This window comes from Polypterus senegalus, chromosome 16 (assembly GCF_016835505.1).
Source record: "Polypterus senegalus isolate Bchr_013 chromosome 16, ASM1683550v1, whole genome shotgun sequence".
Lineage (NCBI taxonomy): Eukaryota > Metazoa > Chordata > Cladistia > Polypteriformes > Polypteridae > Polypterus > Polypterus senegalus.
Window position 1 is genome coordinate 8,397,638 of NC_053169.1, and position 25,009 is coordinate 8,422,646.

Genomic DNA, 25,009 nt, shown 5'->3' on the forward strand with positions numbered 1-25,009 from the left:
CCTGCCTTGCGCCCTGTGTTGGCTGGGATTGGCTCCAGCAGACCCCCGTGACCCTGTAGGTGGGGTTGGGTTGGATAATGGATGGATGGTTAAGCCAGCGTTCCTCCCCTGGTTTGCACTGATATTTCTTTTTCTGGTTTCTTTATTCCATTTTTATTATTATTCATTTGTTTTCTACCATTGCTGATCATTTAGGATGAATTTTCTGTTAATTTTACTCTATTTAGTTATTACTTATTACCTAGGGGCGGCACAGTGATAGTGCTGCCACCTCGCAGTACGGAGACCTGGGTTCGCTTCCCGGGTCCTCCGTGTGTGAAGTTTGCACGTTCTCCCCGTGTCTGCGTGGGTTTCCTCCGGGTACACTGGTTTCCTCCCACAGTCCAAAGACATGCTGGTTAGGTGCATTGGCGGTCCTAAATTGCCCCTAGTGTGTGTGTGTGTGTGCCCTGCCTGGGGATTTGTTCCTGCCTTGCGCCCTGTGCTGGCTGGGATTGACTCCAGCAGACCCCCTTGACCCCGTGTTAGGATATAGTGGGTTGAACAATGACCGACTGACTGACTTACAGTGGTGTGAAAAACTATTTGCCCCCTTCCTGATTTCTTATTCTTTTGCATGTTTGTCACACAAAATGTTTCTGATCATCAAACACATTTAACCATTAGTCAAATATAACACAAGTAAACACAAAATGCAGTTTTTAAATGATGGTTTTTATTATTTAGGGAGAAAAAAAAATCCAAACCTACATGGCCCTGTGTGAAAAAGTAATTGCCCCTGAACCTAATAACTGGTTGGGCCACCCTTAGCAGCAATAACTGCAATCAAGCGTTTGCGATAACTTGCAGTGAGTCTTTTGCAGCGCTCTGGAGGAATTTTGGCCCACTCATCTTTGCAGAATTGTTGTAATTCAGCTTTATTTGAGGGTTTTCTAGCATGAAGCACCTTTTTAAGGTCATGCCATAGCATCTCAATTGGATTCAGGTCAGGACTTTGACTAGGCCACTCCAAAGTCTTCATTTTGTTTTCTTCAGCCATTCAGAGGTGGATTTGCTGGTGTGTTTTGGGTCATTGTCCTGTTGCAGCACCCAAGATCGCTTCAGCTTGAGTTGACGAACAGATGGCCGGACATTCTCCTTCAGGATTTTTTGGTAGACAGTAGAATTCATGGTTCCATCTATCACAGCAAGCCTTCCAGGTCCTGAAGCAGCAAAACAACCCCAGACCATCACACTACCACTACCATATTTTACAGTTGGTATGATGTTCTTTTTCTGAAATGCTGTGTTCCTTTTACGCCAGATGTACCGGGACATTTGCCTTCCAAAAGTTCAACTTTTGTCTCATCAGTCCACAAGGTATTTTCCCAAAAGTCTTGGCAATCATTGAGATGTTTCTTAGCAAAATTGAGACGAGCCCTAATGTTCTTTTTGCTTAACAGTGGTTTGCGTCTTGGAAATCTGCCATGCAGGCCGTTTTTGCCCAGTCTCTTTCTTATGGTGGAGTCGTGAACACTGACCTTAATTGAGGCAAGTGAGGCCTGCAGTTCTTTTGACGTTGTCCTGGGGTCTTTTGTGACCTCTCGGATGAGTCGTCTCTGCGCTCTTGGGGTAATTTTGGTCGGCCGGCCACTCATGGGAAGGTTCACCACTGTTCCATGTTTTTGCCATTTGTGGATAATGGCTCTCACTGTGGTTCACTGGAGTCCCAAAGCTTTAGAAATGGCTTTATAACCTTTACCAGACTGATAGATCTCAATTACTTCTGTTCCCATTTGTTCCTCAATTTCTTTGGATCTTGGCATGATGTCTAGCTTTTGAGGTGCTTTTGGTCTACTTCTCTGTGTCAGGCAGCTCCTATTGAAGTGATTTATTGATTGAAACAGGTGTGGCAGTAATCAGGAAATTGAACTCAGGTGTGATACACCACAGTTAGGTGATTTTTGAACAAGGGGGCAATTACTTTTTCACACAGGGCCATGTAGGTTTGGATTTTTTTTCTCCCTAAATAATAAAAACCATCATTTAAAAGCTGCATTTTGTGTTTACTTGTGTTATATTTGACTAATGGTTAAATGTGTTTGATGATCAGAAACATTTTGTGTGACAAACATGCAAAAGAATAAGAAATCAGGAAGGGGGCAAATAGTTTTTCACACCACTGTATTACCTACTTTATACAAATCTCGGACACAACAGACACAGAGGCCAAGTCCAGCACACAACACACCTTTATTCAGCTGTGGGAAACGTTTTTGTCTCACTCCCCACAGCAGCCCACAGTACTTAGTATGAAATATTAAAGACATATTCCTTTTTCTTCCTCTCTCTCAATTCTCCATTCCTACTTCCATAAGCTTTGTCCACCTCCTCCCGACTCTGGCTCCCCAAATGGAGTGAGGCGGCCCCTTATAGAGAGCACCCAGAAGTGCTCCAGGTGTTCCACAATCTCCTTCCAGGTGTGGCGGCAGCTCTACAGAGAAGGGCTCAGCTGTTCCAATGCGCCCCCTGGTGGTGGCCACGGGCCCCAGTAGAATTGAGCTTCCGTGCTCCAAACCCGTGGCCCTCTATTGGTCAGTTTCAGTATCTGGAATAAGCCCTTCTCCCCCTGTCCGTCTGTGCCAAAGGTGTTCTGTGTTCTGTTATGTTCCTTGTACTTTGTGGGTGGATCCCCAAGAGGTGGGGCCACCCTTCAATCAGCATTAAGGCACCGCCCCTAACCAATAAAAAGCAGGCTTGGAAATGAAGTCCCTTCCTGGTTCATTTGAATTTATCCTTGAGGAGTTTGGTCGTCTTTATCAGTATTGCTTATTTCTTTGTATTTTTGCTGGTTTTTCAACTATTTTGCTACTGATATAAGGATTACAATTATGGAATATTGTTTTTGGACTTGTTATTTGTGGATTGTCTGCTGGAAACTTCTTTTTCTCGTCAAATAAATATTGCAGCGCCAGTGCTGAGTGTCAGAATGAGCTCTCTTCATATGGCATCTGCATTGGCCCTGTGAAAGGAACTACGGGTATGAAGAACTGTCTAGACAGGCGAAGGTCAGCATTCGTCTCCGGGGATGTGAATCTTGCGTTGCTCTTAATTACAACTAACAGACTCGGGGGAGCTCATTGAAGTTCTTTTTTTTTTTTTTTGACTGTGGAAACATTTTAAATTTAAAAATTCTTTCATTAACTGGCTTCAAAAATGTATCCAGCCAGCATAATAGGAGACCTCTAGCTCTGGACAGCTGTGTGAAATTTTGGAGAGGCTGGGTGTCAGGAGCGGGCTGGGTCTCAAAACCGGTGACGAGGTCGGCCCACCTGGCCCATTATTCATTAGAATTTTCTTAAAATTTGTGGTGAGTACGCGGCTCGCTACTTGCTTTGAGCCTGTGATATGAACTCTGTCTCAACTGTTGCCAAACTTAGTCTTTTTACACTGTTGTTTAGACACAACTTAAAATTTGACGACATGCTTAGAAATAAAATTTAATGAAAAATGAAAATGTTGTAACACGGCTTACACGTTATTAGAGTACGTGTCAAATGTCAACGTCACGTCCAAGTGCCAGTACCCTAGTAGGCTAGTAGCTGCTCATTTACAACGGAATAAATTATAATTGAAATGTTCCATTAACTTAACGAAAAACTATAAATGTTCCATCCTAATATGAAAAATTCCAATCCTGTGCTTTATAACTATTTTATCATACTAATAATCGCAGCTGAAAACCACTGATTATCGCTCATGCTGACAACCAGAGAACAATAAAACGCATAATACATAATCTAAACTAATTATTAGTACCAAAGAACTGAAATACTAGATAAGAGATAAAATAAATTGCAATAATGCATATGCTAACTGAAACATAGCGGTATCGAAACAGTTTTGACCAAATTTTTCGCTGCAACGTTGTGTACTGACAACTAAAACAACTTAATGACGTAATGCGGTATATTATATAGGACTATAGAAATCACAGTAATGGACAGATAATGTTTAGTAGTTTAAAAAAATTAAGTTTAATGTCAAACAGGATCCACCCATCCATTATCCAACCCGCTATATCCTAACTACAGAGTCACAGGGGTCTGCTGGAGCCAACCCAGCCAACACAGGGCACAAGGCAGGAAACAAACCCCCGGGCAGGGCGCCAGCCCACTGTGGTGTCAAACAGTAACCAGTACATAAAATTTATTTCATGAAACGGCCGGCCCATGACCAGACCAGAGTCCGCGGCCCACCGGGCATTGCCCCAATGCCCTAATGGCCAGTCCGCCCCGCTGGGTGTTGTACTCCACTGTATGTCATTTTATTCTCACTTACAAGGAGTTATCATGTGTTGGATAGGAAAAAGATCGTCGCCGTTTTCATCTTTGTGTCTTACTTTTTTAAACATAGATTTTTTTTTCTGGCTTTGTTAAAATTGCCTTGTGACTGTCTTTTTTACTTTTACTGTACAGGGTTAGGGTTAGGTGTATCTCAATAAATTAGAATATCATTGAAAAGTTCATTTATTTCAGTAATTCAATTCAAAAAGTGAAACTTGTATATTACATAGATTCTTTACACTCAGAGTGATAGATTTCAAGGGTTTACTGAGATGCACCCGTATGTATTCATCCATCCATTATCCAAACCGCTATATCCCAACTACAGAGTCTCAGGGGTCTGCTGGAGCCAACCCAGCCAACACAGGGCACAAGGCAGGAAACAAACCCGGGCAGCGCGCCAGCCTGCATGTATTCATGTGACTGTTTAAAGTTGATTAGATCAAAAGGGTTTTCTTTTATTATACTGGCCTCTCCTTATATTAGCCACCTAACAGTTTAGGACGGAGAGCAGTAGTGTATCAGGTCCAATATGTTACAAGTGGGATTTCACAAAACAATAAATAAATTGCATTTCACTTCCTATAAAATTTGTCTCATTGACACAAGGAGAAAGATGTTTAGTCCTGTCCTGGAAGCCTTTACGTACTTGAATTCTGCATTCCACATGCATCTGCCTAAATCAATTTCTGTAGTGGGAAACAAAGGCTCATTTTCTGTCACTGGTAGACATTTTGTTGACGTGTTCTGGTAGTGTGATCTCAGCCTTTGCTGATTGTGATGACAGTCTTGGATATCAAAATCCTAAAGATGCATCGGAGATAGAAAGCATTAGAACATTAGAACACTCTAGACGAGAACAGGCCATTCAGCCCAACAAAGCTCGCCATTCCTGTCCACGTATTTCTTCCAAAAAAACATCAAGTCGAGTTTTGAAAGTCCCTAACGTCTTCCTGTCTACCACACTACTTGGTCGCTTATTCCAAGTGTCTATCGTTCTTTGTGTAAAGAAAAACTTCCTAATGTTTGTGTGAAATTTACCCTTCACAAGTTTCCAGCTGTGTCCCCGTGTTCTTGATGAACTCATTTTAAAGTCACCGTCTCGATCCGCTGGACTAATTCCCTTCCTCATTTTAAACACTTCAGTCAGGTCTCCTCTTCATCTTCTTTTGCTTAAACTGTGAAGGCTCAGCTCTTTCAATCTTTCCTCATAATTTCCAACCGCCCATTGTGTATTTAAACCTCACCTTTTTACTTCCTATGTGTAATACTTCACATTTACTGACATTAAATTTCATCTGCCCAAGCCTGTCTGCTGTCCAAGTCCTTCTGTGATGATATAACGGATTCCAAATTATCTGCTACTCCCACCTAACTTAACCAGCTTGTTACTTCTATTCCTATCTAAATCATTTCTATATATTAAAAATAGCAGCGGTCCTACCACTGCTGGTCACCACTCTTAACATCGGCCAGTTCTGATGAGGTTCTTTGCACCGTCACCCTCTGCTTCCTGTGCCTGAGCCAATTCTGCACCCATCTAAAAACATCACCCTGAACACCCATCCATCCATCCATCCATCCATTTTCCAACCCGCTGAATCCGAACACAGGGTCACGGGGGTCTGCTGGAGCCAATCCCAGCCAATACCCATTACTGAACACCCACTTCTTTTTAATTTGATGCCCAACCTCTCTTGTGGCACCTCATCAAATGCTTTCTGAAAAGAAACTGGAAGATTCACAGCACTTCAAGCACGCCTGTCCTCAGCTACTATATGTCTGTGTGGAGTCAAGAAGCAGGAAAGGGCAGTTGCTAGTTAACAGTGAGGTGGGAAAAGGGGGGCAGCTTCTTGTGTAGTTCTTGTTTGAATCACTAAGGGGGGGGGGCACCCACCCCACCTAGCCCTACTCTGGCCATTGTGGTCAGAGATCCTCCGTTCCCCTGCTATGATAATCATATACGAATAACCACGGGGGTCCCCCAATCCTCCACTCTGACAATTGAGCTTGAATCACTGAGGAGGACCCCCACCACCCTACTCTGGTGATCATGCTCGAGTATTCCCGTTCCCCTGCTCTGATGGTCGTCCTTGAATCACTGAAAGGAGCCTCCATCCCTTTTTTCCCACAATCGAGTTTAAACCACCAGGGGGGACTCTCAAGCATGATCACCAGAGTAGGGTGGTGAATTACCGAGGGGACCACAAAAAACCCTACACTCTGATAATTCTGCTCAAATTACTGGAGGACCCCCATTCCTCCACTCTGACAATCGAGCTTGAATCACTGTGGAGGACCCCCACCACCCTACTATGGTGATCATGCCTGGGTATTCCTATTCCCCTGCTCTGACGATCGTGCTCAAATCAGTGAGGACCCCCAACCATCCAATTTGATGGTAAATGGTAAATGGCCTGTATTTGATATAGCGCCTAACTAGAGTTCAAGAACCCCCCTAGGCGCTTTACAACACAACAGTCATTCACCCATTCACACACACATTCATACGCTGGTGATGATAAGCTACTATGTAGCCACAGCTGCCCTGGGGCACACTGACAGAAGTGAGGCTGCTGAACATACTGGCGCCACCAATCCTTCCGACCACCACCAGCATGATGATCATGCTTGAATCACCGAGCGGGACCCACAACCCTCTCCTCTGAAGAATGATCTTGAATCACCAAGGGGGACTCCCACCACCCTACTCTGGTGATCATGCTCGACCACCCCCAAACACTACACTCTGACCATTCTGCTCAAATTACTGAAGAGGACCCCCCATTCCTCTGCTATGATGATCATGCCTGAATCACTGAGGGGGAACCTCTGACTGTACTCTGCTGATCATGCTCAGGGATTCCCATTTCCCTGCTATAATGACCATGCTGAAATCACTGAGGGGCTCCCCCAACCCTCTGCTCTGACAGTTGTGCTCAGATCACCAAAAGGGACCCCCTTCTTTGAATCACAAAAGCATTCACAGGGAAAGCAAATGGGTCACAACACCAAAAAGTTTAAGAAAGACCGTTCTAGAAGGAACGATAGATACAACGCTGTATCACCAGCACCACCATAAGTCTGGACGAGAGTGAGGAGGTGTAGAGAGAAACATATTTTTCAAAACTGATATGAATTTCATACTCTTTGGGGATCAAAACCCAGAACATATGTAAAACACGTACCCACCAACCACAGAGAAAGCAGAAAAAATAATGGAAAATAACTGCTTATGACACTGAGGTGGATCAGATTAAGGGTTTGCTACAATGTACCGTATATACTCGCGTTTAAGTTCTCCTGCGGGGCTTGATTTTAAAGCATAATTTGTTGAATGCAGAAAACTAACGCTAATGGTCCAAGAGATTATGATCTGCTAACACCCACCTGAGAGGGTAACCACTATCTATATAGATAGATAGATAGAAAGGCACTATATAATAGATAGATAGATAGATAGATAGATAGATTATGAAAGGCACTATATAATAGATAGATAGATAGATAGATAGATAGATAGATAGATAGATAGATAGATAGATAGATAGATAGATTATGAAAGGCACTATATAATAGATAGATAGATAGATTATGAAAGGCACTATATAATAAATAGATAGATAGATAGATAGATACTTTATTAATCCCAAGGGGAAATTGTATTGTGCCTACGTGATCACACGGTAATACCTGCACTATTCGGAAGCGACGTTAGCACTGTTTTGTGTTTTTTGTATCTTGCACCCTCATACACCTTTATCGTAAGAGCATCCCTTATCTATGATGGAGCGCTCAATTAGAAGAAAATGGTTTTGAATTAAACATCGTTGAAGTGGCAAAAGAAATTGGTAACAAAATTCAATGCAAGGTTAGAGGAAGCAAGAAGCTATAAAAATTAAAAATGAAGTGTCGTATTTTTAAACGGACGTATAAGTCGCGGTCTGATTTTATGATCGATTTTTCAGGGTTTCAAGACCCGACTTATACGCGAGTGTATACGGTATATACTTTTTTATCATCATTCTTAGCACATTCTGTGAATTTTCTATCATTTATTTTTAGCAAATTAGTTTTTTATTGTATTACTAGCCATGTGCGCCCAACTACGTTACGCGTGTTAAAGTTGACTGTGAAGGGCTCCCTGTTTAAAAGCGGCTGCCAGTCGTGAACTGGGCCCTTCGTCGCACAGCATTATGTTTTTTTATAAGGGAAACAAAATTACAAAAGAAAACCCTTGGACATTGATTTGATAGGAACGGCCCACTCGGAATCACTGTCCGAATCGTAATTATGTGGTGGTGTAGGAGCATTTCTTCTTCTGTCCATTCACAGTTCGTCTCGTTTTCACGACGCTATCGTTTCCTCTCACGATGTCTTCTCAACCTTTCTCCAATCTCGCAGGTTGCTTTGTGGTAATCCAAAGAGTAAGGCAATATACAAGGAGCAATGGTTATTAAAGGGGGACACATAGGTATCCAGGCTCTTTAAAGCATAAATAGAGATCACTTCACTGACATGTGAGCAAGCCACGGTACAACTGTGAGACGCGCAGCACTCGCCAGCTACAACGTAACAATAATAATTTCCGGAACGTGCCGTTACGTTGTCATTCATTGTACCCACTGTCTTTCTTTCATTCATATGTTACGTAGGCGCATACCTTTTATCTTCGGCAATCTCATTCTCTAACCAGGCCTCAGGAGCTAACCAGCGTAACACTGTCCACCACCCCTTTCGTTATTCCGGCACATTGTTGACATCTGTGAGTAACAACAACGTACTAAACTGGAAGGTGGTCTACACATGCGTGGAATTCACAGACAAACAAAGATCAAGATCTAAATGAAGATCTCTTTAGTTAATTTAAAGCACAACAGTTTGTTTAGTTTGAATGTCTGTGTTTTGAGGTGTGACTGGCGTACTACAGTCTTCAGTAGTATAAGCCTGGAGGAGATTCTTAATGCAATGCCTATGTTTTAGCTGTCTCTCTACTGCCATCTAGTGCTTCTTCTTCTAATTCATTCGCGGACAAATAAAGATCAAGATCCAAATGAAGATTATATATAGAGATTTTGTTTCATTATTACCGTTGCTCGCATGGGTGCCGAACCTTTAACAGCTTCACGAATCCGTTCTGTATGTGTGTTTTGTTACATATCAGCGTGCACCTTTCCCAGTGTTTATTGTGCTAACCGTGACAGGAGGAATTGTACCGTCAGAGTTTGTGCACTCGTGTGTTTTCTGTTTTAACATTTCGGCCTGTTAATAATAAACATTAACCAATAGAAGAGTTCAGTGTGGTTTCCGTTACCCCTCGGTGGCAGTTTGTACAAAGCTGCACATCGTGAGTCACAATGCAGAAGCTTTGGAGCTTAACTGGATTTAAAGCCAGAGTGCAGCAGTACAGCACATGCGGTGAACACTTGTTACAATGGCGCAACTTAATTTTCATGTCGAGATTAATTGCGTTTTTCCTGTAACTGTAAGACAAATCTAACTAAATGTAGCCAAATCTGTTGCAGGTAATAAAGTGAGATAGAGATGAATGAGTCATGAAAAATGGAGCTGGAGTGGCGAAAACTGTCGCTTGCCTGTGACATGTGGTAGCGGTCGTAAGTCATACGGTCGTAACACGTCATGTCGTAAGTCGATGACTACATTTTTGCAAGATAACACGCGGACTTTATCAAAATATAACTGGAGAATATAACTTGACAAATCCACTCGAATGGGACAAGTGGACCTCAAATGTTGGTCGTATAAGTCGGAATGCGAAAAAACTGACACTATTAGTCCAAGAGATTACGATATGCTAACGCCCACCTGAGAGAGTAACCACGGAGCACACGGCCTTATTTGTTTCTATGTATTGTGCCTACGTGACCGCACGGTAATACCCAAACTATTTGGAAGCAACGTTTGCAATGTTTTGTGTTTTTTGTATCTCACATCCTCATACACTTACATTTATCATAAGAGCATCCCTTATCTACAATGGAGCTTTCGATCAGAAGGAAACATGAAGCTGGTTTTAAATTAAAAGTCGTTGAAGTGGCGAAAGAAATTGGTCACAAAATTCAATGTGTCTGAGAAGCCGGTGCGAGATTAGAGGAAGCAAGAAGCTATAAAAATAAAAAGTGAAGTGTCTCATTTTTGAATGGACATATAAGTCGGGGTCTGATTTTATGATCGATTTTTTGTGTTTCAAGATCGACTTATACGCGAGTATATACGGTATATCTTTTTTTATCATCATTCTTAGCACATTGTGTGGATTTTCTATCATTTATTTTTTGTAAATTATTTTGTTATTGTATTATTTTGTTTCATTATTACCGTTGCTCGCTCGTTGTGAACCTTTAACAGCTTCACAAATCCGTTCTTTATGTGTGTTTTGTTACGTCATCACTGTGCGCCTCTCCCAGAGTTTATTGCGCTAACCGTGAGAAGAGGAATTGTACCGGCAGAGTTTGTGCACTTGTTTGTTTTCTGTTTTAACATTTCAGCCTGTTAATAATCAAAATTTACCAATAGAGGAGTTCAATGCGGTTTCCGTTACCCCTCGGTGGCAGTTTGTACACAGCTGCACATCGTGAGTCACAATGCAGAAGCTTTGGAGCTTAACTGGATTTACAGCCAGCAGTGCAGCACGTGTGGTGAACACCCGTTACAATGGCATAAATTAAAGTCACATGCGATCGCATTCACTTTCTCGTACTGCTTGATCTCCTTCGTTTACGTGTCGAGATCAATTGCATTTTTCCTGTAATTACAAGACAAATTAACTAAATATAGTCGAAACTGTTGCTGGTAATTATGTGAGATCAAGATGAATGAGCCATGACATTTGAAGCTGAAGTGATGAAAACTGTTGCTTGCCCGTGATATGCGGTAGCGGTCGTAAGTCAAACGGTCGTAACACGCCTAAGTCATAAGTCGATGACTACCATTTTGCAAGATAACACGCAGACTTAAGAAAAATATAACTTGACAAATCCATTCGAACGGGACACGCGGGCCTCAAATGTCGGTCACATAAGCTGAATGTGGAAAACTCACGTTATTGGTCCAAGAGATTACGATATGCTAACGTCCACCTGAGAGAGTAACCGCCACACGGCCTTGTTTATCTACGTATTATGCCTTCTTGACCACATGGTGATACCCAAACTATTTTGGAGCGATGTTTGCACTGATTTCTGTATCTCACACCCTCATACACCTTTATCATAAGAGTATCCCTCATCTACGATTGAGCATTTGATCAGAAGGAAATATGAAGTTGGTTTTAAATTAAAAGTCGCTGAAGCAGCGAAAGAAATTGGTAACAAAATCTGATGTGTCTGAGAAACTGGTGTGAGATTAGAGGAAGCTGTAAAAAAAAAAAAAAAGTGTCATATTTTTGAACGGGTGTATAAGTCGGGTGCGATTTTATGATTGATTTTTTACGTTTCATGACCTGACTCATACGCGAGTATATACGGTAATATTCAAATATTGGCCCACCATATTCTACCACTCAAATCACAGGCAGGTCATGTGCGGGACACTTCACATTTGCATGTCAGTGACGCGGATGTTTTTAGATTAAACTATACAGTACTCACAGGCTTACCATCTGCACCACGGTGTCCAGGGTCTCCAGGATTTCCAGGCATCCCTTGTTCTCCCTGCGAAACAAACAGTCATTCTGTTACAATAGAAAAGGTTTGTGTGAAGAAGACCTCAAGCCGAGATTGTTAAATTGTAATCACCCGCGGACCGCTGGCATCGCGCCCCTGCACCGCTCATACAGTATGGAGATTCGCACGGCCGCACTGCACTGCATCTAACATTCAGCGAGGAGGGGCGACGAATCAATTTGTATACATTTTAAAACGGTACCACCCGGCCTTTACATTTTCGAGAAGTTCTTTAAGACGCGCGATCCACTTAAAGGGAAAACAAAGAGGCGAGGGGGTTTTATTGCAAGATTGGTTATTGAAAAAATATGTCGCACTTACCCGGCTTGCCAGTTTTGAAAAACAAGAGCTTAACTCAGTCCAGAAAATGAAAACAGACGGTGCCAATCTGCACTTTTCTTTGGTCGTAGTAAAGTGTACATTATAAAGGCTTGGTGTGCGTCAATTGACAAACCGACTAAATACTTTAGCAGGTTACTGAAGGACAAAAATTAAAATTGCTGTACTGTATATGAGGGTGTGCACAGGTGTGCATTATGTGGCCTGAAGGGGGCGTTTTTGCGCAATGCCTGGACCCAAAAGAGAGTCAAATCAATCACAAAATAACAGAGCAAGGGAGGACAGAAGTACAGTGGGTATAAAAGACCCCCATTAAAATATTCCCATTTCTTTTGCTTTACAGCCTTAAATGAAAACACACACACAAAATATTTCTTCCCAGCTTTACTTACTCAATGCCACCTCTAACATCTTCAGCTACAGTTCAGAAGAATGATAAAAAATCAAAAACAGGACCTACTGAGATTAATAAAGGGTGAGCCCCCCCATGTCAATGTCATTTTGTTGACCCCCCTTTTGCTTTAATGACAGCCTTGAGTCTCTTGATTCTTCTCTATCAGCTTTGCACACCCAGATTGTGTAATATTTGCCCCCCACTCTTCTTTACAGTTTAACTGTTCAAGTTTGGTCACATTGGGTGGTGAGCGTTGGTGGTCTGCTATCTTAAGATCTTTCCTCAGATTTTCAGTGTGGGCTCTGACTGGCCACACCAGGACATTCACTTTTTTCTCCTTCAGCCCCCGTGTGGTCCGTTTTGCTGTGTGCTTGTTGAAAAGTGAACGTTCTGCCCATCTTCAACTTTCTGGCAGAGGGTAGCTGGTTTTCCTCAAGAATTTGACAGGATTTTGCCCCATCCATTTTTTTCCTTCTACCCTAACAAGAGCCCCAGGCCCCCCAACAACAGGATGCTGCCCCCTCCATGCGTTACTGTAGGTACGGTGTGTTGAGCTGCATTGGTGTACCAGTTTGTGTTGAGGCCAAATAGTTTGATTGTGGTCTCATCTGACCAGAAGACCTTTTTCCACTTGGCATCAGAATCTTCAAGGTGCATTCTGGGAAAGCTCAAACAAGCCAAATGAGAAGTGACTTTTTCCTTGCAACCCTCCCAAACAAGCCACAATTGTGGAGCAGATTGTGTCAGATTGTTGTCACATGCACACCATTAATGACCACTCTTTGCCATCAAATCCTGTAACTCCTTCAAAGTGGGCATTGGCCTCTCGGTAGCCTCTCTTACCAGTTTCCTCCTTGGTCTTCCATCCAGTTTGGAGGATCCAGGCAGGGTCCTAGTAGTACCAAACACTTCTTTATGATGCTCCTTGGGATTGATAAAGCCTCTTGAGATGTTTTTGTCACGATCCCCTGCCTTATGTCCATCCACAACTCTTTCCCTGAGATCTTTTGAAAGTGGCCTGCCACCCATAGTCAGCTGTTTGCTGTCAGTTGCCCTACCAAGCAAGGGAGTGAATGGACCAGGAACAGCTTCACTAATCACACTCATTACAACTGATCAATGGTGGAAGGAAGGCAGTAACTGCCAGGAAATGGTGGGCACTGACACCTGAGTGAGTGTTTTGTGTCCTTTATTAATCTCATATGTCTTGTTTTTGATTTTAAAAAATTCTTCTGAACTGTAGCTGTGATATCTTTCACTTGAATGTTAGAAATTACATTGAGTAAGAAAAGCGGGAAAAAATATTAGTCTGTGTGTTTTCATTTAAGGCTGCAAAGCAAAACAATGGGAATATTTTGAAGGGAGGGATGCCCACTGTATAAGGAGTAAGGATCAAAGTAAGAAATAAAATAAGCAAATCAAAAGCCTGTCGGGGGACTAACTTCTTTTACCACCTTTAAACCACATTAACATTTTTTTACTTTTTATACCCTTTACAACAGGAAGAGAAAAAGGTGTCAATCCTGACTGAATCAAAATGGCGGTGAAAGCATAAAAAAAACTGTAACCACTACAGTAAATCAAAAAATGAACATTGGAATTGAATTCTAGGGCATAAGAAGCCCACAATTTTCAATAGCAGATTGAAAACCTGCAAAAGGGCAAATCAGGCAATGGGAACACCTCTGGAGGACATGTTGGATGGAGAAAGCACATGAGAGGGCATCAATTGGATCGACAGGCCACACAGACAAGACGGACTCAACGTGAACGTCACTCAAGGTGAGGAGGAGCAGCCTGAGTGGGCCAGGGAGACGGAACGGGAACGCCGTGTGCAGATCCGGCTTTCTGTCACTTTTCTCAATTTGCTGAACAGCGAGGATCCACACAGGACCCAAACTCAACGACAGCATCTGGCCTACAGAGTCGTCGACACAATATTAAAAATAAAACCCAGTCACAAATAACTCATCATCACAATGGGGAGATACTCCGGGACAAAAGGATCCATTCATTGTGTGAACGTGTTTTGTCCTGAATCATGGCATAGCTTTGAAAATATGCTTTACTGACTGACCTTTAGACCGGGCTTTCCTGGCAACCCTGGGGGGCATGTGCAGGGGGCAGGGGTCAGCTCAATGTCCACATCACCAGGACCATTATGACACTGTGAAAATAGGAGAACAGGAGAAGAGTCATGCTGCTGCTTTATCTGTCTTAATATCTATTATATAGTGCCTTTCATGTCTAATTATCTATATATTTAATATCTAGTGCCTTTCATGTCTATCTATCTATTATATAGTGCCTTTCATGTCAATATATATATTTATTATATAGTGCCTTTCATGTCAAGCTATCTATTTATTATATACAGTGTAGTGCCTTTCATGTCTATCTATCTATTATATACTGCCTTTCATGTCTGTCTATACATATATTTATTATATAGTGCCTTTCATGTCTATCTATCTATTATATACTACCTTTCATGTCTGTCTATACATATATTAATTATATAGTGCCTTTCATGTCTATCTCTCTATTATATACTACCTTTCATGTCTGTCTATACATATATTAATTATATAGTGCCTTTCATGTCTATCTATCTATCTATCATATAGTGCCTTTCCAGTTTGTCTCCTTATCCATCTATTCTGGCAACATCAAGTAAAGACAGCAGCAAACTCTGGACTGTGTAGTCATTTCTTACAGAACACACACACACCCACATAGGGACAGTTAAGAGTTGTCGATTAATCTGACATGCACTTCTTTGTGGCGTATTTTCCTTTTAAAAAGGTATATTAGCACATTTCACACAATTGAAATGTAAAGGATGACAAACTTACCACTGCTGTGTGACAAATTCAATTAATCACTACATACCTCTCCATCCTAAAAAAAACAAAACAAAATATGAGCAGAGAGGCCTTTTAATGCAATACAGGATGACATCAGATCAGCAGTTTTTGGTTATTTTTACATAAACCTGCATGTCTGCTTGTGAAGAACCAACAACACACCAGGACCTTCAGAATCACAATGTGCAGTGGCATTCAGCTGCTTTAGTGAATCAGCCACGCTGGTTCATAGATATAAGTGTAAAATCTGTGATAGTAATGTTAAAGTTCTAATCAAGCTAAAGATTCTCATTTAATTAATGATAATAACACAAGCCATTAAGTATGAAGTGAAGCTAAAGCCAGTAATCACACTGTGATGCCAAAGCAGATTATGAATTTCAGGGATGTGGTGACGACGCTACACAGAGAAGGTGGCTGAGGAGGCTGGCACTGAGACAGATCAGCTGATGTCACCAAGGAAGTGCACCCCCTAACCACCATCACATAATGGTGGTCAGAGAAACCACAGTCAGACCACAAAGCATCTTTCTCTGAGCCGGAGAGCGCGGGCTACACAGCTCATTAGTAGCGGTTCACCACAATGCAGTTCAAACTGAGAAGCTTCACCGTGCGAGTCGACAGCAATTCAAGGATAAACAGCTCTTGGCACACAATTACAAAATTCACTTATTGATTCATTTCTGAACTTTCTTCTTTATTTGTTGTCTCCATGCTCTTCACTGGTTTATTTGCTTATTCATTCCTTTGCTTATTTTTCCAGTCTTGCTTCTTCCCTATATTTCTGTTGCCTTCTTGCCATTCATTCCTTCACTTGTTCATTTTGAAACATACTTAATCCTCCTTTAATAGCCTCATCTTGTTTTTCTTGGTCTTCTTGCAGTTCATTAGTTAGTTTGCTCATTTATTCATTCATTTTCAAAATTCCGTTTTTCTTCATTTAATGACCTATGCCTGTTTTTGTTGTCTCTTTTTCATTTGTTTATTTATTCATTCATCTGGGCCTGGGCCCAATGACATCACTTCCAGTTCTGGTGACATCACTTCCTCTTGACCGCCTTTAAAAGACGCCATTCTTGTGTTTGCAAGTCTGTTCTGTTTTGGACTCTTCAAGTGTACGGGGTCTTTGTAAGACCAATCATTTTTTTGGTGTCTCTGGTTTCATTTCACAATCCTTATGCCTCATATAAAAGCCCAGTATTGATTTTTGTTGTCACTTTCCCATTCATTCATTTATTCATTCATTCATTCATTCATCAATTATATATTCATTTTGCAACTTGCTTGTTCCTAATTAAATGGGCTTATCTTTTTTTTTGTTGTTGTTTTCTTGCTATTCATTGGTTAATTTCCTCATTCATTCATTTGATTATTCATTTATTTATTTCTAAGTCATTTTGTTGGCTTCATTCATTCTTTTCATTGTTGAAACTTGCTTCTTCTTCATTTAACGGTCTAATATTGTTTTTGCTGTCTTCTTGTCATTAATTTCATTCATTCATTCATCTATTTATTTTCAAAGTAACCTTATTCATCATATAAAGGCCCAGTATTGATTTTTGCTGTCACTTTCTCATTCATTCATTCATGCAATCATTAATTCATCTATCTATCTATCTATCTATCTATCTATCTATCTATCTATCTATCTATCTGTCTGTCTGTCTGTCTGTCTATCTATCTATCTGTCCTGCCAACTATACTAAAATATCTATCTATCTATCGATTATATAGCACATTTCCTATCTATCTGTATATCTATCTATCGATTATATAGCACATTTCCTATCTATCTGTCTATCTATCTATCTATCTATCTATCTATCCATCTATCTATCTATCTATCTATCTATCTATCTATTTATCTATCCATCTGTCCTACTGTCTATACTAAAATATCTATCTATCTGTCTATCTATTATATAGCACATTTCCTATCTATCTATCTATCTATCTATCCTGCCGACTATACTAAAATATCTATCAATCTATTGTCAGGGATGCCAGGGGCCTTGAGGGACCGGAGGAGGGTCTACCCGCGCCCTGGATCACGTAGGGGCCGCCATCCTGGTTGCTTTGGGGGCCATGGGCACAGAGCTTGGAAGCTCCACCCTGTAGGGGCCTATAGTCGTCGCCAGGTGGTGTTCCCATGCCTTGGGAGCCCTGGACCTCAGCACTTCCGCCACACCAGGAAGTGCTGGGGGGAAGAAGAGCAGGGACACCCGGAGTGCTTCCGGGGATGCAGCCATCACTTCCGCCACACGGGGGAGTGTCGGTGAGTGATTGCCGGAACCCACCTAGAGCACATCCGGGTGATAATAAAAGGGGCCGCCTCCCTTCATTCAGGGTGAGAGTCGGGAGCAGAGAGGACTGAGCTTGCTGGAGGAGGCAAGGAGGCGGCCTGAAGGTGAAGAAGGCATTGTTGTGGCCAGGACTTTTGGGGACTTTTGGAGATTTGTGGTGCACTTTTGTATATATGATTGTAAATAAACGTGTTGTGGGTGACATGAACGTGTCTGCCTGTCTGTGTCCGGGCCAGTCGCCACACTATCTATCGATTATATAGCACATTTCCTATCTATCTATCTATCTATCTATCTATCTATCTATTTTCAAAGTATCCTTATTACTCATATAAAGACCCAGTATTGATTTTTTTGTCACTTTCCCATTCATTCATTCATTCATTTTTTTGTTCATTTGTTCATTTTTGAAACTTTCTTTACTTTTTGTTGCCTTCATTCGTGTGATTACGTCTCATTCAATTGGCCTAATCCTGATTTTCCTTGAGCCCCTGCCTTTATTTTCTTCAATCAACAGGTTGCACAGAGAGCCATCAATGGACCCCCTCAGTCCAGGAGGTCTCAAATACTCAAATACTAGTTACAGAATTGTGGTGGCCATTCTTCTTTAACTCCATGACCACAAGAAGCCCTACAAGAGTCAGAGGTCTCAGCTATGATCAAATGGCGTGTGGGTTGGATGAAGAACAGAGACCACCATCTTAGGCATGGGCAGCGTCTGCTCAGAGGGAGTGTTGAAGTGATGGACTGAGTTTATTGTCTGCAGTCAGGTAGAAGGACTCAATGGGGGGCTCTTGATCTTTTTGTGAGTATCTGTCCTTCATTTTCATTGATGATGGGGATGCACTTCATTTTCTTATGGTCTTTTAAAAAAGTTCAGCAATCACCATCCACATCCACTTACCCACTAGATTAAAATGGCAGTCACCACCTCTGAACTGGGTGTCAGACCATCACTGACAAAGGCCACTCACGCAGGACTAATCTGGGACCACCAGGTAAGCTAACCTGCCTGTCTTTGAGATGAGGCCCATTTCGGTGAACACACTTAGCAAGTTAAGAGCTTCTAAAAACCCCAAAGCTGGACAATAAAACCGCCCAGGTTCTCGACATTATGTTCAGACCCTGACATTCATTGATTTTTCATTTCAAATGATTCCCATCATACTCACAATTCCTGGGATCTCGCAGGCCGTTTCTCGGCTGTTCTGCTCAGGACTACAGTAGATTCTGAGTTTCTGCACCTCAAACTGTGAATACAAAGTAAGAGCAGGCAAATCACGTCTGGCAGGTTCACCGACACCCATAAATCCCTTCTAAGAGGCTGCTTTCTGCAGGACAGTGGCTGCCCATCTTGTATTTATAATTGACATCCATTTTGCCCCCACAAATAGCACTTTGCACTTGTCTACATCAAACTGCATTTTCCAGAGTTTTGTCCAGTTCTGAAGCTTTTCAGTTCTTTTTGCTGCCTCCTCAGTTTCTGTTTCATTCATTCGATGTTAGCATCATCTGTAAATTTCTCAAGTTTACTAACTACACCAGAATTAGTGTCATTAGTGTACAGCTGTGCTTGAAAGTTTGTGAACCCTTTAGAATTTTCTAGATTTCTGCATAAATATGACCTAAAACATCATCAGATCTTCACTCAAGTCCTAAAAGTAGATAAAGAGGAACCAGTTAAACAAATGAGACAATAATATTATACTTGGTCATTTATTTATTGAGGAAAATGATCGAATATTACATATTAGTGAGTGGCAAAAGTATGTGAACCTCACGGATTAGCAGTTAGTTTGAAGGTGAAATTCGAGTCCGGTGTTTTCAATCAATGGGATGACAATCAGGTGTTGCAATAACTGTAACTAAACGTTTCCGGTAACTTCTGATCATTCCTGCACACCAGTCTGCAGGAATCTGAGCCCATTCCTCCGTACAGAACAGCTTCAACTCTGGGATGTTGGTGGGTTTCCTCACATGAACTGCTCACTTCAGGTCCTTCCACAACATTTCGATTGGATTGAGGTCAGGACTTTGACTTGGCCATTTCAAAACATTAACTTTATTCTTCTTTAACCATTCTTTGGTAGAACGACTTGTGTGCTTAGGGTCGTTGTCTTGCTGCGTGACCCACCTTCTCTTGAGATTCAGTTCATGGACAGATGTCCTGACATTTTCCTTTAGAATTCTCTGATATCATTCAGAATTCATTGTTCCATCAATGAAGGCAAGCCGTCCTCACCCAGATGCAGTAACACAGGCCCAAACCCTGATACTACCAGCACCATGTTTCACAGATGAGATAAGGTTCTTATGCTGGAATGCAGTGTTTTCCTTTCTCCAAACATAACACTTTTCATTTCTATTTTGGTCTCACCCGTCCACAGAACATTCTTCCAGTAGCTTTCTGGTTTGTCCACGTGATCTTTAGCAAACTGCAGATGAGCAGCAATGTTTCTTTGGAGAGCAGTGGCTTTCTCCTTGCAACTCTGCCATGCACACCATTGTTGTTCAGTGTTCTCCTGATGGTGGACTCATGAGCATGAACATTAGCCAATGTGAGAGAGGCCTTCAGTTGGGGTCCTTTGTGACCTTGCCGACTATTACACGTGTGCCTTGCTCTTGGACTGATCTTTGTTGCTCGGCCACTCCTGCGGAGGGTCACAATGGTCTTGAATTTCCTCCATTGGTACACAATCTGTCTGACTGTGGATTGGTAGAGTCCAAACTCTTTAGAGATGGTTTTGTAACCTTTTCCAGCCTGATGAGCATCAACAACTCTTTTTGTGAGGTCCTCAGAAATCTCCTTTGTTCGTGCCGTGATACACTTCCACAAACATGTGTTGTGAAGAGCAGACTTTGATAGATCCTGTTCTTTAAATGACACAGGGTGTCCACTCACACCTGATTGGCATCCCATTGATTGAAGACACCGGACCTTCAAACTAACTGATCATCCGTGAGGTTCACATACTTTTGCCACTCACAAATATGTAATATTCAATCATTTTCCTCAATAAATAAATGACCAAGTATAATATTTTTGTCTCATTTGTTTAACTGGTTTCTCTTTATCTACTTTTAGGACTTGAGTGAAAATCTGATGATGTTTTAGGTCATATTTATGCAGAAATCTAGAAAATTCTGAAGGGTTGATAAACTCTCAAGAACAACTGTAAATTAATAAAAATAAAAAGTAAAAGTCCGGGACAGACCCCCTGAGGGAGTCCACCGATGGCCCCATTCTACTCTTTTTTGCCAAGATTCTCCATGGCTAGCCTAGAAGAGGTTCACCCAAACCCAGCCAATCCCCCAACTGCTGCCTGCAGGCTATGGCCTAAGCAGGCCTAAAAATGGGACTTGGTATTAAAAATGACCTCAGAAGGGAGAGGGTGAAGGCAAACCTCTGACTTGTGAATAGACGATTAATGGAGAATTCTTACAAATGAAGAATTTATTAACAATGATAAAAATATAAGTTCAAAAGAGCACTTTGCTTTATGTTTGAGTCTTCATCTTGAGATTCAGAGTCAGAACCATACCAGAAGAAGTGTGAGGTTTCTAAAATGACCATAAACAGCAGGTCAGGGCCTTCATTGGTCAACCTAAAAGAGGTTCACCCCAATCCAGCCAGTCCTCCAACTGGTACCTGCAGGCTATGGCCTAAGCAAGCCTAAAATAGGGACCTGGTATAATACGTTATCTATTAAAAGTCCCTGAAATATACAAAAATACCCTACAAGGGAGAGGGTGGCCGTAAACATCTGGCTTGTGAACAGAAGGGAATGAAGAATCCATACAAAAATATTATAAACAAAGGATGAAAAATACAGTGGTGTGAAAAACTATTTGCCCCCTTCCTGATTTCTTATTCTTTTGCATGTTTGTCACACAAAATGTTTCTGATCATCAAACACATTTAACCATTAGTCAAATATAACACAAGTAAACACAAAATGCAGTTTTTAAATGATGGTTTTTATTATTTAGGGAGAAAAAATCCAAACCTACATGGCCCTGTGTGAAAAAGTAATTGCCCCCTTGTTAAAAAAGAACCTAACTGTGGTGTATCACACCTGAGTTCAATTTCCGTAGCCACCCCAGGCCTGATTACTGCCACACTTGTTTCAATCAAGAAATCACTTCAATAGGAGCTGCCTGACACAGAGAAGTAGACCAAAAGCACCTCAAAAGCTAGACATCATGCCAAGATCCAAAGAAATTCAGGAACAAGTGAGAACAGAAGTAATTGAGATCTATCAGTCTGGTAAAGGTTATAAAGCCATTTCTAAAGCTTTGGGACTCCAGCGAACCACAGTGAGAGCCATTATCCACAAATGGCAAAAACATGGAACAGTGGTGAACCTTCCCAGGAGTGGCTGGCTGACCAAAATTACCCCAAGAGCGCAGAGACGACTCATCCGAGAGGTCACAAAAGACCCCAGGACAACGTCTAAAGAACTGCAGGCCTCACTTGCCTCAATTAAGGTCAGTGTTCACGACTCCACCATAAGAAAGAGACTGGGCAAAACGGCCTGCATGGCAGATTTCCAAGACGCAAACCACTGTTAAGCAAAAGAACATTAGGGCTCGTCTCAATTTTGCTAAGAAACATCTCAATGATTGCCAAGACTTTTGGGAAAATACCTTGTGGACTGATGAGACAAAAGTTGAACTTTTGGAAGGCAAATGTCCCGTTACATCTGGCATAAAAGGAACACAGCCTTTCAGAAAAAGAACATCATACCAACAGTAAAATATGGTGGTGGTAGTGTGATGGTCTGGGGTTGTTTTGCTGCTTCAGGACCTGGAAGGCTTGCTGTGATAGATGGAACCATGAATTCTACTGTCTACCAAAAAATCCTGAAGGAGAATGTCTGGCCATCTGTTCGTCAACTCAAGCTGAAGCGATCTTGGGTGCTGCAACAGGACAATGACCCAAAACACACCAGCAAATCCACCTCTGAATGGCTGAAGAAAAACAAAATGAAGACTTTGGAGTGGCCTAGTCAAAGTCCTGACCTGAATCCAATTGAGATGCTATGGCATGACCTTAAAAAGGCGGTTCATGCTAGAAAACCCTCAAATAAAGCTGAATTACAACAATTCTGCAAAGATGAGTGGGCCAGAATTCCTCCAGAGCGCTGCAAAAGACTCATTGCAAGTTATCGCAAACGCTTGATTGCAGTTATTGCTGCTAAGGGTGGCCCAACCAGTTATTAGGTTCAGGGGGCAATTACTTGTTCACACAGGGCCATGTAGGTTTGGATTTTTTTTCTCCCTAAATACTAAAAACCATCATTTAAAAACTGCATTTTCTGTTTACTTGTGTTATATTTGACTAATGGTTAAATGTGTTTGATGATCAGAAACATTTTGTGTGACAAACATGCAAAAGAATAAGAAATCAGGAAGGGGGCAAAGAGTTTTTCACACCACTGTATAAGACTATGCTTCAGTCTTTATGCTGTGATTCAGAGTCAAAGTCATTGCAGAAGGGTTGTGAGACTTCCAAAATAACCATAAAGGGGAGAGCAAAGCCTTTAGTGGCCATTCTAGAAGAACCGCAACTCAATCCAGCCAATCCTCCGACTAGTGTTGCCAAAAGTATAAAAGGGACTTGGAATTAAAAGTTCAAAAACATAAAAAGTCCTCCAAAAATATTCAAAAATACTATACCAGAGAGAGAAGGGGAACAAAGCATTCACAAAAACAAAGAATTTATTAACAATGATAGAAAAATATCAGACTCTAATTTTTTTTTCTTCTTTTTTATGATTCACAATCAAAATAATAACAAAAGAGTTATGAGACCTCCAAAATGAGCATAAAGAGCAGGCCAGGACTTTCACAGTCTCTTCTAGAAGCGGCTCGCCCCAATCTAGCCAGTGATACCTGCAGCTTATGGCCTATGAAGGCCTAAAATGGGGATTTGGTTTTTCAAAAATAGAAGAAGTGGCCACAAATGAAAAGTAAATCAAATTAAAATAAAAAATAATAATATCCTACAAGGGAGAGAGTGACCTTAAACCTCTGGCTTTTGATCAGAAGGGCAACAAAAAATCTTTCTGAATGATAAACTTGCCAACAGCCAAAGAAGAACATAATAAAGTGCTCAGAAGAGCAAAAAAGAAGGGCATTCTGGGGCTAACAAGTCCCAAAGCACAATCCAAGGAGTAAAACCAAAAAACAAAGCGAGAAACCCAATAACCAGAAATAAATCAAAGATGGACATTTCTCACACAGCCCCTAAATAAACTCAACACTCTAGTCTTCGGGCAGACTGTCTTTAATGTGTACTAATTCTGTACTTGATAATTTATAAAATGTATACTTTCGCGTTACATGACAACTTGTCACAGCGCACTGTGTCTGCACTCCGTGAATGCGCTAATCATAGAATAAAGAATTGAACTGAGCTACAAAGCCAGAAGGAGGAGCCAGCAGCAGTGATGTCAGTGTGGCTCCGCCTTCTTGGCTCTACCCACAGAATGCAAGGAGAGTAAGACCATTTAAAGAGACAGTGCATGAACCTTCTTCTTCTTTCAGCTGCTCCTGTTAGGGGTTACCACAGCCGATCATCTTGTTCCATTTCTTCCTATTGTCATCATCTTGCTCTGTCACCCCCATCACCTGCATGTCCTCTCTCACCACATCCATAAACCTTCTCTTTGGCCTTCCTCTGTTCCCCTTGCCTGACCAATCTATCCTTAGCACCCTTCTCCCAATATACCCCTCATCTCTCCTCTGCACATGTCCAAACCAACGCTATCTCACCTCTCTGACTTTGTCTCCCAACCGTCCCACCTGAGCTGACCCTCTAATGTCCTCGTTTCTAATCCTGTCCATCCTTGTCACGCCAAATGCAAATCTTAATATCTTTAACTCTGCCACCTCCAGCTCTGTCTTCTGTGCCACCGTCTCCAGCCCATATAACACAGCTGGTCTCACTACCGTCCTGTAGACCTTCACTGTCACTCTTGATGATACCCGCCTGTCACTCTTGTCCACCCACTCCACCGTGCCTGCACTCTCTTCTTCACTTCTCTTCCACAATCCCCATTACTCTGTACTGTTGAGTATTTAAACTCCTCCA

The 25,009-nt window shown here is 41.7% G+C and overlaps 1 protein-coding gene across 1 annotated transcript in view; it reads right to left on the minus strand.

Annotated features, from left to right (window-relative positions):
• col21a1 (collagen, type XXI, alpha 1) overlaps nucleotides 1-25,009 on the minus strand; it is a 211,993-nt gene that overhangs the window by 105,373 nt on the left and 81,611 nt on the right. Inside the window, exons 7-10 of the mRNA XM_039738189.1 lie at nucleotides 19,086-19,163; nucleotides 15,636-15,644; nucleotides 14,821-14,910; nucleotides 11,936-11,998 (exon numbers count right to left, since the gene is read on the minus strand). Coding sequence (XP_039594123.1) covers nucleotides 11,936-11,998; nucleotides 14,821-14,910; nucleotides 15,636-15,644; nucleotides 19,086-19,163 — 240 coding nt within the window. The remainder of the gene's footprint in view (nucleotides 1-11,935; nucleotides 11,999-14,820; nucleotides 14,911-15,635; nucleotides 15,645-19,085; nucleotides 19,164-25,009) is intronic.